Source organism: Zingiber officinale, chromosome 5A (genome assembly GCF_018446385.1).
Source record: "Zingiber officinale cultivar Zhangliang chromosome 5A, Zo_v1.1, whole genome shotgun sequence".
Lineage (NCBI taxonomy): Eukaryota > Viridiplantae > Streptophyta > Magnoliopsida > Zingiberales > Zingiberaceae > Zingiber > Zingiber officinale.
Genome location: NC_055994.1, coordinates 132,998,931 through 133,018,645, shown reverse-complemented (window position 1 = coordinate 133,018,645; position 19,715 = coordinate 132,998,931). Strand labels below are relative to the sequence as shown.

Below are 19,715 nucleotides of genomic sequence, written 5' to 3'. Positions count from 1 at the left end.
TTGAAAACTTACTGATTGTTGAGCAGTCTTATGGAGGAGGCGAGAGGCGGAGGAGGCGAGGTAGTCAAACCGGCATGAGCGATTTAGGGTTTTAAATGAAAAAAAACCAAAATTTCCATGCCGCCTAGGTGGCTGGGCTGACCTTTCTGGTGTAGTTGTCGGCCGCTAAGCGCCTAAGCGTCCACCTACAGAGCGTTTTAGAACACTGGGATAGCTTAATTAAATCCTAATAAAATTATCTAATTAATTAAATATTTTATGTATTTTATTTTTAAAAATATATAATAAAATTTTTATTTATTTAGTTATGTTATTATTTTTAATGATCTAATTATCTCTAATTTAAATAAATAATTATGTTTTTAAAAATCCTAATTAAATTTTCCCATTAAAATATATAAAAATTAATTTAAAATTCAAATTTTTGTTTAATAAAATATTATATATTCCTAAAACCCTCCGAAGGATCGCGGTGTAGTGATGGTCTTTGTAATCGTGATTTTTTTAGTTTTTTTTATTTAGTTATTTTTTAAATATTTATTGTTTTATAAATAAACTATTATTAATAATAATTATAAAATATTAAAAATCATTTCAAAATGTTTAAATAATTTTAAATTTTAATAAATATTTTATAAAATAATTCATTTTTTTAAACTAATTTTAAAATTAAACATAAATTTAAAATAATCTAAAAAATTAAAAAATATATAATTCTTAAACATTTCAAATAAATTTTTTAAAATTAAAAATTTACAAATACATTAAAAAAATAATTTAAGATTTTCAATTAATTTTATAATTTTAAATTTAGTTTTGAATTGTAAGAATTACTTATTTTTAAACTATTTTTTTATAAAAATTTAATAGGCATTATTGTATGAGAAAATATTAAAATATAAATTTAACATCTCAAAATATAAAACATATTTAATAATTAAATATTAATATACATTTATATTTATATTTGAAAAATACTGAAATTATATCGGTACAGCACGATATTGAAATCGTATCGTTCTAGTCCGAGACTGAAACTTCGGCACGAGATTTTAAATTTTGATTTTATTCTTTTTCTTCAGATATCCTTGTGTACTTGTACCACTTGCTGACTAAGTTGTGTTAGTTAGAATTCTGCATATTTCTGTTAACTGTACATTGTTCATTATAGTGTGGACAAGTACAACACTACACAAACTATTTTGTGACTAGGTTATTTCTTTTATGGGTTATGCAGAATGCTTGTAAAAATAGATGGTTTCTTAAACCAGATGCTGATGAGCTTCTCTGCATGTCAAATGAGGTTCAATAATTTCAGCACAATTTTACACTTGTGCTTTTCTAGCTTAACTTCACTAATCCTAATTACTGTGATGTTGGTTCATAGCTATCTAGCAGCTTTTGTATGTCCGTTAATGATTCCATCATTGGCAATCCTCAAGATGCTATTTCCAAGATCATGGTTAGGTATGATGTTAATTGTTCTCATGGGAAGTTTGTATCCTCCTTATTGGTTAATATAAAAGACTTATGATAGTATTTAGTTGGCTTATATTTTTCAATTCTAAAGCTACTTATGGTTCATATTTGAAGCTTTTTCTAGTCTTATCAGAATATGGGTGGCTTTAAATTTTATTGCTACACTTGTGTAAAAAAGGAAAAAAAGACAAGACTAAAAACCTATTATACATCCATAGTTCCAAGTGTCAGTTTCGTGCCGACGTAAGGTCTTGGCATGAACTAGTAGAATGTGAGCTGAGCACTGCCCAATGCAAACAAAAGTATTAGTAAAGAACTAGGACTGATACAGTCTGATTGGAATGGGATGGTACTGGTTAAAATGTAAAACCAAGCATCAATTGCAATTTCTGTAAATTTCTGTCTGCCGACCTTTATGCTCTTCATTTATTATTGTGCTGTATTTTTGCTTTTAACACATATTTGGGCAAAAGCTGCAAAGTAAATCTGCTTTATGTGGGAATACGGGGATTGGGACCTTGGCTAATTCGGGCATACTACTACTAGATATGAACATTTCCTCTTCCACCCACCTTCCATCCTTGAGAACATTTTTTCTTACCCACTTTCTATCACTGCTAGGAAACACAACTTAGTAGCTAATATCTTGTCCTTTCTAATTCTGTAGTATTCTCTTTCTTATTTTCTTGCCACTTCAATTTATCCTTGAAGAGGAGCCTTGACGCAATGGTAAAGTTGCTGCCATGTGACTTGGAGGTCACGGGTTCCGAGTCTCAAAACAACTTCTTACAAAGCACGGTAGTTAAGATTGCGTACACCCTTCCCCGGATCCGCATTGGCAGGAGCTTCATGCACGGGGTTGCCCTTTGCTTTTTAGTTTATCCTTGCTAGGCATCAATAGTGGTGAGTGAACATGTTGATTATTAGTTTGATCTTGCTATGACTAGCTAATTCTTTGTGTCTGGCGTGCCATTCTCTTCTTAGAACTCACTTGGGTTCTTATTCTCCCTCAAATCTTCTGTTGTTCGATGATCAGTGTGTCTATCTGTTCAGAACAAAAATTAAATAGTTCTGATATTGACTATTGATTGATAATACTCCAATTATTCTTGACTACTTAACATTCCCTTACTAGTGTTGTGTAACTTCACAATTCCATTCTGTTGTGAACTTTTCTGTGAGTGCTATAATCACATATCTTATTATATATTTATTTCTTTCTCAACCAGATATTTACCTCAGTGCTCCAAAATTAATGGTTTTATTATTTCTATGATTAATCGCTTGACTAACAGGATTAGCATCTCAGTGAAAGTGTACTTTCTTTTCTCTCAAATTAAACATATGCCTAGAGTTAGAAGACATGATGTTTGCAAGTGGAATTGTGATTTTTAAATAAATGGTTTTTTGCATTACTCATTCAGTTTGAGTTTGTTGTGCTTTCAAATCTATGGTGTTTGCTGATCATCCATAAGTACATGAATGGTCTGAGATTCTGTGTCTTGGTGTCTGGAAGTGTATTTTTTTTTGAAAATTCTTACTTTTCTAGTTCATGAATATTCTATCATGCTTGAGAATTATAATCATCTTTGCTTAAGTGCTGTTGATTCATATGCTTTATACAGTAATGTTTTCATTCATAGCTGTACTTTCTGCTATTTGTTACTTTTGGTCCTTCCATTTGCAGGTTTTATCCCCAGTTGAAGTTTTGTCATTTAGTTGTTTCTTTTACAGCAAAGGTCTGGTGATATACATCCTAACCTATCCTGAATTGAAGTTCATGAAATGCACGATCTAATATTTATTCTCTTATGTCTTTTTAAGTCAGTCACAGTTTTTCTTTCTATAGTTATTTTCACACTACGGACTTCTAATTCATCAAGGATTTATATGCTAGCCAGTGTCCTATATTTCCAATTTAATTCTTTTATATGAATATCAAATTTGTATAAAAAGAGAGGATGATCCATATACCATGTCATGTTTGACAAGACCACCAAAAATATACTTTATCTAATTCATTTTAGTGTTGTTGTTGTTGTTTTTTTTTTTTAAAATATCTGTGCATGAAAAGTTATATAGTAGGTTATATTATAGTGAAAATGATATAGGTGCACCAGAGTAGAGTACTTCATTCATACTCAAACTCAAAAGTTGATTTCCCACTAATAGCTAGTAAATTAGTAACTTCAGTCATGATTTGAAACAAGGTTTAAAATTTTGACCCGTGTCGAGGTTTTGGTCTTAGACCAGAGTGATACGGTTTTAGTATCGTATTATGTCATACCGATAAAGTTTCAGTATTTTTTTATTTATATATAATAATTATAAGATAAATATGTTTACGGTGTATATAAAAATACGTTGTATATTGATTTTGTATAAGTTTTTAATTCTTGAATAATTTAATATTGTTAGAAAAAATAATTTAATATAATTTTCTTCAAATAAAATCGATGTGTCAATAATTTGAATTAAAATTGATTTATCTATATTACTTTATATATAATAATTATATAAATTAACTGTTTATTCATTTAATTAATTATTAATTAAATAATATATTTTAAATAGATTTATATTCATTTAAAGAATTTTTAAAATTTTTTAAATGGAATTTAAAACAAAAAAATATTAGAATATAAATTAGAATTATTATGTTTTTAAAATTTTTAAATGAAATTTAAAACATTAAAAAATAAAAATTTAAAATATTAATTAATAAAATTTATTAAATTTATTTTAATTTTAAATATATATTTTTTTATATTTTATTAGGATAATTTAATTAGACTTTATAAAAGTCTGTTTGAAATATCACAACTCCTTTACGAATTGTTTAAATTAATTAAATAGAAAATATGGAAAAAGAAACGTAGGCCGTTGCGACGGATCGTGTGGGGACGCGTACAGCGGCGGAAGTGTCACTGGACGCGTCCGGTGGCGCCGAAAGCGTCGTCGGCGTCCCGCGACGCCTTCAGAGCCAAAGGCGTCGTGGGAAGCTTTGGACACCTCCGGAAGCGTCTCGACACTTCGGCCGTTGCTGGAGACATCCCGCGACTCCTCTGGTGCCGCCTGCGACGCATCCGAGACGGTAACGCCTCCAGTGCCTGTTTCGTCCGCTCGGTGGAACGGTAAAAACCGTTCGTGCCGGGTGGCACAGAACGACATTTCATTCCATGATTTGAAATCTCATATTGTGCCAGGTGGCACAGTCAAAACATATCGTTTCAATAAATTATTTGAAACCTGGTACTATTCAGCATAGACAATTTATCATGTATCATGTCAATTATGTTGATGAGTTTTGTATCATTTATGTTGTTATCTTATATAACTTATGGTTCTACAATACAATATCAAAATTGTATTGTTCTAGAGGAGATGGTGTAAACTTAGTTAATAGTTCTATCTTTTTGTTTTCATCTTCTTCATCATTCTCCTCCAATTCTCCTTCCCCTCCAATTCTCTAACAACACCATATTTTGAAACCCAATATGATACTGAAATAATATCATTCCAATCAAAGTCTTAAACTCTGGCATAGTTTGTGATTTTGAACCTTTCTTTCATTGGGCAACCCAATGGAACTGGGCAGAGCGGTAGAATTTACTACATGAGCCGAGTATAAAATTCATATCCTTGGTAATTATCAGGTGGTGTTTTCTGTCTAGTTCTGTTGGTATGTTTTATGGAGTTACTAATTATTAGGTTACCTGAGATAGAGAAGCAGGATGGAAAATTTTGTAGTTCAAGTTTGAATTTGGCACTCTGTTGAAAGCTCAGGTGTCAGCTATGCACTCTCTTGACAATAATAGCTTAACTCAGTTTGTCTTTGTTGTGAATAAACTTTTGCTTGCTTTTCATTTGGATCTTAATGATAAGAACTGTTCATTTCTCGAATACTAAATGGTTTTCTGGTTATGGAATAAAAACTCTGAAATGATTAGTATGTTATGCTTGACAATGTGAAACTTCATTCATGTTTTTAGCCATGATTTTTCTAATTTAATATCATTCATGTTTCATATGTACTCGGTTTGGGGATAATCAGAGAGTTTATTTTAGATTTTAATTTCTTTGTGCATGTGTGACATTTGTGCTCATTTTATTCTTCCACTCTGTATTGCATGCATCAAGTAGTTCACAAACCTTAGTTAAAAGCAAATTTCTTTTATATGTCCTAGATTTAGAGATCGTATATTGCTAAATACTAAATTTATCTTTGTTTTGGATCATTATCTTAAGTTTTGTTTAATCTACTGTAGAAATCCTGTTAAGTTGGTTCTTGAATTGCCATATTCATTCACGGGTACAATTTCTTGCAGCCTGGTTATGATATCCTAATGACTGATTTCCACATATCAAGGAACATACCTGTGGATGAGAAGATTGTAAGTAGTCCTCTTTAGTTGGATTTTGTAATATTCTACCTTAGATGAGTGAAGATTTTTCCACTTTATTTTTTGCAGTCATATTGTAGAAAATGAAACACAGATCATATTGAAAATTTATTTAGCAACCTTATGCTTTGCATGGGCATTCCTCTTTGTCCCGATTTCTGAGTGTTTGGTCACTTCATTGTTCTATTCCTTCTCTTTATCTTCAATTATGTGGTAGATGAACATTTTTTTTTGTCTTTTTCTTAATTATGTTTTCATTTCATAATTGGATATTGTTTCTTTTCCTGTTATCCTTACAAATCTTCTATTGGTTACCATGGCTTAATTTTAGAGTTAATCGGTCATCAATCTTTAGTGTTCTTTCTTTTCATTCTGAATTTCTGATTTAGCCAATAAATATATATTTTTTTCAAATATATATTAGCTATTTATATATTTCCCAATAAACATGTTTTTTTTTAAAGTTTAAAATGATTGGCATTGCATTAAACTAAATAAAGGTTTCTAATTCTGATCGCGTTTGATAGTACATCTACCTTTTAGACTTGTTCAAGGCATGGTTGTCTAATTTGATGGTGTTGTCAACGCTAACCAGTTGCCTATCAGCATGTTTTGATTTGCTTGCTGTGTTTGAGGTTTTGAGAGTCAATGTGCCACAATAATAGAAGTTAATAAGATAACAATTCAAATAACTATTTTGGTGAAACAAAAAAAAAAGAGGAAAAAAATCCATTTTATATGAGTAGACATTAGTTTTTTGGTTTAATATTATTCTTACAATTTATCATGTTACTTCTGCATAGTTTTTCAGTAATGTAATAGTGGAAATTATACTTTATACTGGATTCTGCTTGATTAACATGAACTTTTTATATTATCCCTGATGATCTCAAAATTGCATGAACATTGTAATGTACTAGTAAGTTCTTGTGCCTTTTGGCAGTAGAAGTTATTCTAAGATGAGCTTGATGCTAGGGTATGATTTCCTCTCTGTGCAGTACCTGCTTGTTGCTCAAACAGATAATTTGGAATCATCGTCTTCTCTTATAAGCCCCCTGCATGTGAGGTATGTCTTCGCAGCTCCAGTTGAAGTTAAGCAAGTTGATAAATAAACCTCCTACTTTTTATTGCAGTTTTTTGCTAAATGGAAAGGGTGTTGAAAGGAGGACAAACGTTGCAATGGTTTGTGGGCTTCAGTAACTACTCGGATCTGTTTGTAACTTTTTTTTATTGTTTGCCAGCGTTAAAAGGAAAATTTTGTCATCATTATATTGTTTTGGCATATTGAACAGGATACAGGGCCTCAGTTTCCAACTGATGTTACCAAGATGCTCAAGTATGGCACAAACATTATCCAGGCTATTGGATATTTTAGCAGTACGCTGATTCAAGTTTCAATTTGCATTAAGTTATACTACTCGTCCCTTGTTCTTATGAATCTGCATGTAATCTTGAGATGTTTTCCAATTCAAAAACAGGTAATTACATTATTGCAATAGCCTTTATGAGCAAGATGACTAAAACTACTCCAAAGTTGCCAGATTATGCTCATCCAGTGATTGAAAATCCTGTTTCAGGCAAGGAAACAGACTTTGCTGCCATTTTGGTGTTTTGTTTATTCATATAAGATATGATGTGGATTGAGGACTTGAGAGAATGATTATATAGCTGAATATTGATACAGCAATAGTTCCTTTTGTTTCTTTGAAATTATAATTTAATATCATGCCCTGCCCAAAGTCAGTATACTTGAGGATAGCATAACATTCTGCATGGATAAACAATCACAAAATCATAACTTTCCTGATAGATCCAGTATAACCAACTTGACAGATTTGCCTGAAATTGGAGGCAAAGAAAGTCAGAAAGGAAAAACTGAGCAATATCATTGCAAGTATCAAATTGATGCATTTCAAACCAGAATCATGAATGCTACTAATACATGCAATACCATGCATCGTACACTACAATGTCATACTGCACCTCAGTATATGTTGGTAAAATGATGCACCAAATATAGCCACATTGTCACTGTATTCATACCAGACACCAATGCAACTCCATGCTATCACAATACCTGCTCATTCATTAGTGCAAGCCCATGCTAACAAGTCATACATCAATGCCACCTTGAGTCCACACATAAGGCATCAATTCAACACCTGTGCTAGGATGACAATGATCCTGGTCCCCCTAAATGCTATGAAAACAGTTTGAGAATAGGACTTTCTCCTTCATTAATACCATAGAAGGGTATATGATGCCTGCACAAGCATAGGATGGCTGTTGTCACTAAAAACGTGGAACATCAACATACCTATTAATTCATTGTTGAGATTGAGCTATCACCTGGGTCCTTAAATCATCTCATTGTCCTAAAGGACTTGTCAAGATATAGCTGCTATATATGATCTAGGCTAGAGGTCAACAAGGCATAGTGGCTTATTAATCATTGATACTTGTAGCACATGAATAATTTGTATCACCTTAAACAATACATTGTATAACAAATGCTACACATATTTCATGTTGAATGGTCATATAACAGGAAAACATGATTAACATGTGAACAACACTATATGAATCAGCCATTGGTCTTCCCCTTCCTCAGAAAAAAAGGAAACTACATGGATCATAAACACTAATCAACATGTAATAGTGTAATAGTAGCATGAATTTATGTAATTGAGCATGTATGTTAGCAGGGTATAAGAATAATCATTTCATGTTGAATCCCCCATTGTACTGAATGCTTTCATGATGCTGATACACATTGTACATATGTGTACTCTGAATTGTTTCTGTAATGTAAGATCTCTTGATCTATGTTTGTCTGAGATTTTACCTGAGTAGGCTAAAGTAGAGCATATTGTTCATGATTGTTTGACTTAATTTAATGTACAGTTTCCTGGTTTGATCCAACATCTAGGTCATTGCATGCTGTTGTAGATTCTTCTGTATAGAGAACACTACAAAAAAATATTTCACTAGATACATCAAAGATATTTTCTAAGGTTTATTGTATGTTGATTTAAAAATTAAGATGTTCTACTAAGTCTTTTGCATGATTTAACTTCAGATCTTGATGTAATTGAAGGACCATCAAGAATAACACTAAATTGCCCAATAAGGTCAGTGCTATTCTTAGTTATTTTTAGTGGATTTGATAGTGGTTTCTTGATGTGATGCTATTGCTTATTAGTCAAAGTGAATCAATCAATAAGAAATGCTATCTTGCACCTTGTATAGTCCAGCAGTACATGAAAACACAGTTAGCAGAATTGGTATCAGCATTGGACTGGTCAATCCCAAATCCTAACTGTACACTGCTTCTGATTACGATTGTAATAATGGAAACTATATATATATATATAGTTCAATGAGTATATTCTTAAACACTAGATGATCTAAGTTTGTTATATGATATCATTAAATCTTTCAGTATTATTACTGATACCTATTATAATCTTATATGATATAATTATATTTTCATTATTATTGTTACTACCTATTATAATTAGTATTATTGAATTATTAATAGCAGATCTTTAGTTAGAAATCTGCCAAACTGAATAAGGCTACTAGTCACTTTGTTCTAACTAAAGTATAGGATCAAAATTCTCTGTTTTGATTTAGCAAGACACCCAGGGCAGCAGTAGGTACAAGGTCCTACATGTTTAGCCAATTTTCTGACACATGTTATAAGAATGACGGCTGCATACAACAACAACCTAGTCTTATCCCACTAGGTGAGGTCGGCTATTCAATAATGTGATGGTCTGAATGACGGCTGCATATCTGGGCTAATTAAAAGCACAATATTTCTATTGATGGTGGTCTCAATATTTTTCTATAGCTCTTGGTTCACCATAATCTTAATTAGATGAGTTGGTATAAAGCTTTGATGCATAGAGACTTCTAGCTTTTAAATTGACTGTACCTTTTCCAGTTTTTTTGTTTACCAGATGTAGTGGCATATGACAATGAAATGCCTATGTTTATGAACTTCTAACTTTTCCTGAGAGAGTTCGAATGTTTAGTAATCATGAAAAGTTTTTCTATGTACTGTATGCAGCTTTAAGCGTATCAAGATTCCTGTTAAAGGATATCTCTGCAAACATCATCAGGTTAGACTCCCTTTGGATGATTGGATAGGTCAGAAAAGCAGGGATGCCTTTCTTTGACTCTGATCTTGTTTTCAGTGTTTTGATTATGACAATTTCATCGAAATGAACTCACGGAAGCCTTGCTGGCGCTGTCCTTGCTGTAACAGTTCTACTAGCTGCATTGACTTGCGTGTTGATCAAAAAATGATCAAGGCATGTACTTCAAGATTTAGTAACAATGTTAACTACATGGACAAGTGTATTATTTTCTTCTGTATATGCAGATATTACAAGAGGTTGGCTATCATGTTAATGATATTCTTATTTATGCTGATGGGTCATGGAAATATGTTGAACATAATGGGATTGAAAATCAAACACAAAAAGGGTCCAAACTTCAGGATGATAGTGTCAAGAATGATGATAGTACATCAACTGTAGATCTTACCATGGAAGAAGATTATACATCTGATATAGCAAGAACTCAAGAAGTAAGTTTGCAAATACCTGAGGACAAAGCTGAAAATGATTTTTTTGTGGCAGAAGACAGGAAACCTCTAAGGGACAACGAAGGCCTTACAGTCAGTCATACTCCTGGGGCATCAGTTGCAAGTAGTTATGTAGGCACACATCAAACTCATTATGCAGTTGATGGTATTCGGCCCAGGAATTTGCCTCTATTTTCATGCTTCACATCAGACAGAATAGATGATGCAGTTATTAATACTCAGAGGATTTTGGAGAACAACGTGACCAATGTTATGCTGAACCCTGTTCAAACTGATGCTGTTTCTCCAGCTTTTGTTCGAGGTCCAACAGTTCCTGAACTTCCACGATATACCCTATCTCAAATGATACAACTTTCTGAAAATATGCAATTACAATCATCACATGTGGCTGGTGCTGTAATTACAAATGAAACAGGTAGGTCAACTATACCAAGACATCTTAGTGGAACTCTAACAGCAATTCAGGCGCTTCCTTCACATTCACAATCACACAATTCATCACGAAAGGTGCAGTCAGGTTTGTTGAGATTCAGTCTTATGATTGCTAACACTAAAGTTTCTGTTAAAGAAAGTTCTTTATCTTACAAACATATTCTGCATAACAGTGATGGCTAATAGACTTGGTTCAGTGAGTGAGGAGATGCAAATAGATCAACCCTCAAATATTTCTAATGTACCTTCAGCATTGTTGCATCATCACCCCATGACCCAGGTAATCTACTAAATTTGAATTATTGCAAGTGGCATAGCTCACAATCTAGCATTGTTAACAACTATAGTGAAATGGCTTATAGTTGATAAGCATTTCTTGTTGGAAAGATGATTCTATCTATGTTGACATACCTTGCATGAGATTATCGTCATCTTTTTAAGGTGCCTTTTATGTTTATAGTTGTTTATAGTCCCTAGACGTATGAAGTTAAGATTGACTCATCTCTGTAGAGTCAAGGCACAATTACCAATTTGAAGAAGTCATATTTGATACTGAAGGTTGGTGTCATTGAGATTTACTAGGATCTGTCAAATGACTCAAATTGGTTGGAATCACTCAAAAGAATGAGAATAAATCAAAATCTTGGGAAAAATTAAAGTAGTTATCAAAACAGAAAGATGCAACAGCATCTTTTACATTTATGTTGAAAATTAAATATTTCTAAACATAAGTATATTTGCCCTCTTCCTCTAGGTGGTTCCCATCTTCTCGATCATTCATGCAAGTTCCTCTTTAAGTCTCATTCTCTAGTACACTTCTTCCTGGTAGTGCTTATTTTTCTCTATTTTAAGATGACATCTTCAAATTTGAACTTCCATACCAATCATGTGGCAAAAGGCGAATACGCTCACTTCCATACCAATCATCGTGGCAAAAGGCGAATACGCTCGCCCCTAGTGCCCCCGCCAACCCGTCCCAAGGTCAACACGGAGGAGGTAAATCACGGGCGGCGACTAGCCTTTGGAATAGTGACTAGCACATCAGGGAGGTATTTACCTCGGCTTTGTCGAGATTCAAACCCTAGACCTCATTGTGACAACACCTCATGCGCTAGCCACTAGACCCATCCGAGGGGACACTTCCATACCAATCATGCTCGTTGAGAAAATTGTAGATATAATGTTTCGTCTCTTATGAAATTATGATTTGATGCTTGATTATTAATGAAAGAAAAATCTCATGATTTGTTAGTTAATCTTGGATGTGGCTTCAGTGGAGGCTGTGGATAATTTTTTCTTTTGTCTGCAATCTTCTAGCTGTCAAAATCTAACCTTATGTAGTTTGTATTATTTGCATCCACAGGGTTGTGGAGACATTGCTATTTCATTGTACGTTGTATTATTTGCATTACCTTTGAACGTACTCTTCCAAAGCAAATTAGTTTGTATTTTAAGGTTGCGTATAATATGGATTTTGCATATCATTTTGACCTTATGCTAGATTTACTTTAGGTTGGGTAGATCCACCGATGGGTACTATGTACACTCGAATGGCTTAGTTATAATGCATCCCCGATGCTATTGTTTGCTAGGTCCTTATCTTCTCATATGCCATTTTTATTCATTAAAAATGGCTAAAAACTAAGAGCCTTTGGGCCTAGCATGGTTGCTATACTGGTTTTTCTCCTTTCTTAATTACTTGACATTGTTAATTTATAAGTTTTGGTTGTTTTGTTGCACAATGTCGTCATACACATCAGCTTTAGGACATGCTCTTGGACATGTGCCTTCAACAAGCGGTTTATTCTCTTTTGCTTTGTATACTCTCTCCTTGAATTTGTGTAATATCTCTCTCTAGTTTCTCTCATATGATAAGGATTGTAATTTCTATAAAAAATGTATTTTTGTTGTCAAATCTTTGGTTGAAATTATCTAATTGAGATGATTGTTCAAATTGGTTTCACCAGGAACACTACCACCACAGTAAGTCATCACAGTTGTCTGTTGTCGGCCTTCCAGCACCAAGCCTGAGTACGAATCAGGCACCACAAGGCCAACTGCAAGGAACAAAAACTTGTAATCCTGATCCCAATCACATAGTATATCACCGAAGGCATCATTCTGCAAATATCCCCGAGGTTTCACAGCCTTCTGCTGTACCTGCAGGTTTGGTCCAGCAAGCATCCCATCATCCTACATATTCAGTGAGAACTGTCACGGCTACTCGCAACGTGCCGGTATCTTCCCCACATATCACGCAGGCAGCAGCTCAACCATGGACATCCAGAAATCCCCCCATCTCCAGATTGACATCCATTTCAACAGCTGCTGATACAAATGGGGTAGTGCATTCATCAATCTTGAATCAGTTGCCTGAGATTCAATATGATGAGAGCTGGCGGCCTACAGGACGTATGAGAGGAAGCCTAACTGGCGGTGCATATGATGCTGCTCTAAACCAGTATTTGGTTTCTCCACAGCCACCACAACCTGTACCGCAGTCTTCCTCAGCCAGTGTTATTACCGACCAGCTTATGATGGATATTGATCCTAATGAAGAACCATCCATGAATCAGCAGGCTAATATTGGATACAGTAGTGATTCTAGCAATCATTTGCAAAAATAGCAGTCCATTTCCATACAAGCGAGCGTTTTTCTAGAAGTAAAGAGCGAACAACCTCAATGGCCAATTGGGATTAGGAAGCAGCTAAAATGGGATATTTATAAATGACATGTTTATAAACTTCTTGGACGTAAGGTGCTCTAACGAGGTCCATGCAAGGGATGTGAATTAGTGAATCGTCTATCATGTTTAGCAGTGACTAAGGTTGGGATTACACCCTTAGACTTTGCAAAATGATGTTAAGTTGAACTTTAAAGAAAAAGTAATATATGTAACTTAAATAGTTATCTGGGAATCATGTTGTTTATGCAGCTAAAGGTACGTTTCATATCTTGTTTATTGTTCCTTCGTTGGCCTACTTATTCCTAGAGCTCGAGTACCAGTCTTATTTAGTTAAAGGGCTGTACTGCAGTTCCTGATTTAAATGAAGTAGCGACATCGTTAAAGGAGCAAGATGAATCAATTGCACTAACTCATAATACAATACTAAAATTTCAAATAGATGAATCCGATAGTAAACTAAGTTTATCATTAGCCCTTTTTGCGTTTGAATTTAACAAATATATTACTATAATATATATATATTTTTTGCATTTACATCCAAGGTTTGTTCCATAAGCTGAATCGGTGGAACAAGATTTATTCCACGATCAGCAGGGAAAAAAAGTTGCTGTTCCTGTGTAAATTTCATGGCCGAACTTTTTCCCAGACCACACGGTCGAATGTCGGAATATGCAGAGGTGATAGCTGAGTGGTAACTAAGTGGCACAGCCATTACTAGCACTCCATCTTGTTGAGCAAATTAAAGAGATTGCTGTCGAAGACCTTATTTTCATGGCTCATGTCAGGTGAAGTGTCCATTCTCCTGCAAAAAGCTCCAGATGGTCACTAAACATAATAATGGTTCGTAGCATATCTTCTTCCCCTGGATTCCTCCTCCATCACTTGTCGTGTATATATCTCTATATCATAAATACTCACTGAGATTCGCATCCACAAGCACCATGTGCTCATCACTAGCTAGTCCATTCCTCCCAGTGGCTGCAAGCTTCCTAGCTTCCACATGGCAGTTATCAGGGTGCATGCAGATTGGCTACAGGCTGGGAGTGGCAATATAATGCAGGCCCGGCCACCCACCTCTCCGAGACTGATGCAGGGGGACAAAATAGAATGATTCATTGCCACAAAACAAAGTCAGAATAATGGGGACCTGCAGGAATCATTTAACTTGAGAACGAACGAATGAAACTTGAGGGCTCAGGGCAGTCCAAATTCTCCAAAACAATCTATACATATATATCGATCGTAACCTTCTTTCTGGGTGCTCGTACTGTGCAGGGAGGCAGAGCTGTTGCAACTGCACTTTTAGCTCAACTCATGATTAAGATGCACGTAGATGCGCATCCTTTAATTGTGAAGGGGTTGCAATGAGGATGTTGGGCATTTCTCTTAAATGCTGAATTCCATGCCAGAGAACGAAGTGTTGAATTTGTTTGCTAAAGTGCAATTTCCATGTTGTCATTTAATAGAACACAAATCTTATGGTTCTCTGATTCATATGCGGATCTGTAATTGTCTTCGCGCAATCAAGTGCGAAGGGACGGCGCGCAGCAATCTGTCCCATATGCACAGTGTGCGTTGCTTTGGGACCGCCACTCCCACGTCGTTCATTTATCACGTAGCAGGTCGACAGACGTCTCTCACATTTATTCCTTCTGATCTCAATCTTCAGGTACAGGACAAAACAAGGTTTTTGAGAGGTTTGAAAAATCAAAAAAATTAAATAAAAAATTTTGAACCATTAAAGAGGTTTGTAATTTAAGAGCAGCGCAGTGAAAATATAAATTTGTTTTGTTATGTTAAATTTGATGTAACATATATAAAATTATACAACTCATGCTAGACATGAATTATAAGAAGTACATTTAAAATTTTAACTATTGAAGATATTTTATTGAATTTTTATATTATTGATGTGATATATTAAGATTTTGAAAAAAATTCATTTAGAATTTTATTCATTAGAGATACCCTACCTAGTGATATGTAGCACAAGCCTAGGTCTCAACGCCCACTATGTCTATAACATGCATGAACTGTATTCGACATGTTTACGACTTCATGATTGCCCTTTTGAGTGGGATGGAATATATAGATCACGAGACACTTGCATGATGCATGTGTGGGATTAGAACAATCGCCGTCTAAGTTTGCCTCTTGAGTTTTTACGTGACCATCAGTCGTCACTCGCGCGACTTGTGAATATCATCTGCACCGGCACGGGATCTGGATCTTCATGTTATGATCGATCGAGAGAGAAAAAACAGATTAAGAAATACTAACACAAGACATTCTATTTGATTAACCAATACAACGTTTACCAGACAAAAACAGTCAAAATAATGACTAGATAATATTTACAGTTAATTAAAAAAAACACACGAAATTAAAAGCGGAAAAACACATTTTCCACACAAACTCGCACGTCACTAGCTAATCCAAACCCACTCAATCCAAGTGAGTCGTGACTCTCACTTAGACTGCCACAAAATTTAAACGTACGTAGCTTCTACGATTTTACAAAAACCTCGATTTCCTTTTCCTTTTAATTCCTTGATCTTTAATTTGTTACGTAAGGTTAGAAGTACGATATCAAAATGCAATCGAACATGTGAAGGTCACTTTATCTTCTCCAATTCAGATTTCCAGCGTTCCTCAATATCTCCAGCAATCCTGTTTGCGTCCAGCGAGGAACCCAAAAGCCCCCGTTTGCTGAATCCAACAGCGTAAAGCCCTTCTCTAGTCTTCCCTTTCCACCCACTGCCCAACCCGTCCTTCTCCTGCCATCAATTAATATATATATCACAGTGGATCATCGATATCACTCATCAGTATCTGGAAATTAATCGTGATCGGAAGGGAAGCGAATGCAACTTAAACCGAGCGAGTGCGTACCTTGAGCCAACACGGTACGTTGCTTTTATAACCTGTCGCTAAGATGACCGCATCGAATTCCTCCGTCGTACCGTCGACGAACTCGGCCCTGTGTTTCATGAGCTTCTTTATGCCAGCTGGCCTCACCTGCATTAATCAATGGATTTAATTTCTCGATTAAAATGCATAAGTAGCTAGATCGTCGAGTTAACTACAGGGTTAAACTGTACGTAGAGTTATACTGTCCCCTGATTTCCGACGCAATTTAATTTAATTTAAATGCTGTGTTTAATTGATTTAATACTGACACTTATAACGCCGGCAAATTGAGTAATTAGTATATATCTTATGCTATACCTTTATGTGTTTAGATTTGATGAGGACGAGCGTGCCAACGTCGAGGACAGGGGTCTTGCCGGAGAGCGACTTGAGGCGAAGCGGGCCGAGCTGCGGCCGTCGCAGGCCAAACTTGGCTGTGTTCCCGAGCATGAGCCGAGCGAGGAGCAGCAACAGTCCGTCCACCATCCACAATGGAAGCCACTTGAGAAGCCACATGGCCAGCCCGAAAGTGGAGCGGCCGAGCATCTCCCGGGGCAAGACGTGCACCTGCACGTACAATGGTGGCCATGCGAAGTAGTGATGTTAATTAATGCGATAATTAATCTAGAAGATTAATGGTCATTTATGGCTCACTCACCGAGTCTCTTACGACGATGGTAGGTTTGGCGTTGTGGTTGCAGAGGTCCAAGCACACCTCCATGCCCGAGTTGCCGCACCCCACGACGAGGACTCTCTTGCCGCGGAACGCGTCGCCGCTCTTGTACGCGCTGGTGTGCACGATGGGCCCGCCGAAGTCCGCCGCTCCCTCCAACGCCGGCACCACCGCCTCGGCGTTCTCGCCAGTAGCCGCCACCAGCCACCGGCACAAGTACTCCCGCCTCTCCGCCGATCCCTTCGTCGTGCGCACCCGCCAGAAGCCGAGCACCGGGTCGTACTCGGCGGCGACCACCGTCTCGTTGAAGCGCGGACGGACGCCGTGCTCCCGCGCGTAGGCCTCGAGGTAGGACACGAACTGGTGCTTGGTCGGGTAGGTGGGGAACCAGGAGGGGAAGGGCGTCAGGGGCAACTCGCAATGCTTCTTGGGTAGGTGGAGGCGGAGCCGGTCGTATGTTTTGAGCTGCCACAGCGAGGCGATGCAGTGGGCTCGCTCCAGGACAACGCTCGGGATGCCCTTCGCATTGAGACAAGCGGCCACGGCCAGCCCCGACGGCCCGCCGCCGACGATGATCGGCCCCGGAACGAATAATGGCTCCTTCCAGGAAGTACAGAGACCCTGCGGCGATCCGGAGTCCTCCGAATCATGGAAATTTGGATAGAACAATGGATCATGCACTTTCTTGCATTCAACCTCCCTCCAATATCCATCCATGAACGATCTTATATATCAAGCTATGATCTTTAATTCCCAAGGTTGACCGAAAGTAACAACTGATATGCTTCGTATGGTCCTCTGTAGATTAACTTGAGATTACATGAGAGCAGGAAAGCTGAAATTAAAGGAAGAGGAGGAGAGGAGGAACTGGTCAGGGAGAGTGAGCGCGGTTGCTGAATCCCTGAACATATAGGTGAACTTCTTATGCTCGATCTGATTTGCTTAAATTTAAGTTGGGAATTATGGCATGATTTAAGTATGGGTAGTGCTAAATGGGTCAACTAGAATACATGCATTATACATGAGTATTTTAACAATATCATATTTATATATTAATTACATAATTATTTCTATTTCTATATGCATTACAATTCATTTCTAGCTGGTCATATTCATCAACAAAATTTACTCTTTAATTATTATGCCATTCATACTGTTAATTAAAGCATTAATTAAGCAACTAGAATCACATTGCTATGCTCTTCGTGTATCTCTATGGTTCTAAGTGCGGCCATGTGAATATTCGATGGAATCATAAAAGGTACTGTCACTTTCTGGTCGAGTCAGTGGAGACACATTTAACTCCATATAAAAATGAATTGTCGCTTTCACCCTTGATCGAACTTTGATTGAAGTGGGAGCAAACCCACACTTTCATCGTGAATGCGAAGAAGGGTGTATTTTCGGATGAGCCCAGTAATTAACCCATGAGAAATTATCATCATGAAATATGAGATTTAAATCTTGATAAAATCGAGATAAATATCTCTCTTATATGTTAGTCATTATTCCAAAGGTTAGTAGTCATCCGTAATTTACCTCCTCCGTGTTGACTTTGGGACGGATTGATGGGGGCGCTGGGGGTGAGTGTATTCGTCTTTTGCCACCGTGAATACGAAGAAGGGTACGAGTCGTGGTTAGATCTTTTAATAATAGATTAGGTATTTAGAGTTTAAAATTTAGTTATAATATATTATGGATGATTTAAAAATAGGTAGTGCACTCGAGACGGTTAATTATTAGGATGAGTCTCTATGTATATTTTACTAGTACAAAACTTGTGGAGCTGAGCCAGCCATCCTAGGATTAGTCGAGCTAAAAACTTAGATATCCGGTACCAATTAAAAAAAGGAATATGAAGAAGACATTGTATATCGGATATCCAGTTGACTAGAGAGTAAGAGACTTATTATAATAGAATAAAGGATCAATTTCTAGCGGGTGTATGCCCTTGGAAAAAAAAAACTCCTCCCACCTTCTAGGCCAATTTGGCGGTTGGTTATAAGGTGACCCCGTGATTTACTTCCTTTCACATAATCTGGGGACGAGCTGTAAGGGGTGCATGGGGTGAGTGTAATCATTTTTTTGCTACAATAAGACGTATCATAGTGCCTCAATAGATTGATGTAGTTGGTATCTGTATGAGTAGTTGTTTCAATATACCCTAGACTTAATTCCCAACGAATGAAAAATGTTAAGCTGGGTGTATGACTTCCCCTTATATGCAAAGGGGTACTTCATTAGGGCAAATGACTCCCATGATTTATTCCATTTCAGAGAGCGTGAGGCCATCCTAAAGGGGCTGCTAAGGTGACGATTTCACCTTTTTCTCCAACAAGAAGACATATTGTAGCACTCCCGAGCTATGATGCCAGGTAGGGTGTTCATGCAATCTTTCAAATATTCCTAGTTTGATTTTCAATTATAGAGTAATGCAGGATATTTTCCTTTATGGGATGACAAACCTGGGATATTGAGCTACTACGGCCATCCTAGAGGGGCTGCTAAGGTGATGA

General features: G+C 36.3%; 2 protein-coding genes across 3 annotated transcripts in view; one reads left to right on the top strand and one right to left on the bottom strand.

Annotated features, from left to right (window-relative positions):
- LOC121981910 (E4 SUMO-protein ligase PIAL2-like) overlaps positions 1–13,848 on the top strand; it is a 28,743-nt gene extending 14,895 nt beyond the window's left edge. Inside the window, exons 4-18 of one of the 2 annotated variants that reach the window (XM_042534688.1) lie at positions 1,238–1,303; positions 1,388–1,467; positions 3,167–3,218; positions 5,808–5,873; positions 6,881–6,948; positions 7,016–7,064; positions 7,175–7,259; positions 7,361–7,459; positions 8,962–9,013; positions 9,958–10,009; positions 10,085–10,201; positions 10,273–11,014; positions 11,103–11,209; positions 12,897–13,005; positions 13,096–13,848. In XM_042534688.1, coding sequence (XP_042390622.1) covers positions 1,238–1,303; positions 1,388–1,467; positions 3,167–3,218; positions 5,808–5,873; positions 6,881–6,948; positions 7,016–7,064; positions 7,175–7,259; positions 7,361–7,459; positions 8,962–9,013; positions 9,958–10,009; positions 10,085–10,201; positions 10,273–11,014; positions 11,103–11,209; positions 12,897–13,005; positions 13,096–13,556 — 2,205 coding nt within the window. In that variant the 3' untranslated portion in view covers positions 13,557–13,848. Of the gene's footprint in view, positions 1–1,237; positions 1,304–1,387; positions 1,468–3,166; positions 3,219–5,807; positions 5,874–6,880; positions 6,949–7,015; positions 7,065–7,174; positions 7,260–7,360; positions 7,460–8,961; positions 9,014–9,957; positions 10,010–10,084; positions 10,202–10,272; positions 11,015–11,102; positions 11,210–12,896 lie in introns of both variants that reach the window. The other variant, XM_042534687.1, reaches the window with a different exon arrangement.
- Positions 13,849–15,924: 2,076 nt separating this feature from the next.
- On the bottom strand, positions 15,925–18,089 carry LOC121981909 (indole-3-pyruvate monooxygenase YUCCA2-like). Its single transcript, XM_042534686.1, has 4 exons — positions 17,185–18,089; positions 16,845–17,093; positions 16,509–16,634; positions 15,925–16,393 (listed from the first exon to the last, which is right to left on the bottom strand). Exons 1-4 carry the CDS (start codon positions 17,914–17,916, stop codon positions 16,232–16,234), a joined length of 1,269 nt encoding a protein of 422 aa, XP_042390620.1. The 5' UTR covers positions 17,917–18,089; the 3' UTR covers positions 15,925–16,231.
- Positions 18,090–19,715: the final 1,626 nt, after the last annotated feature.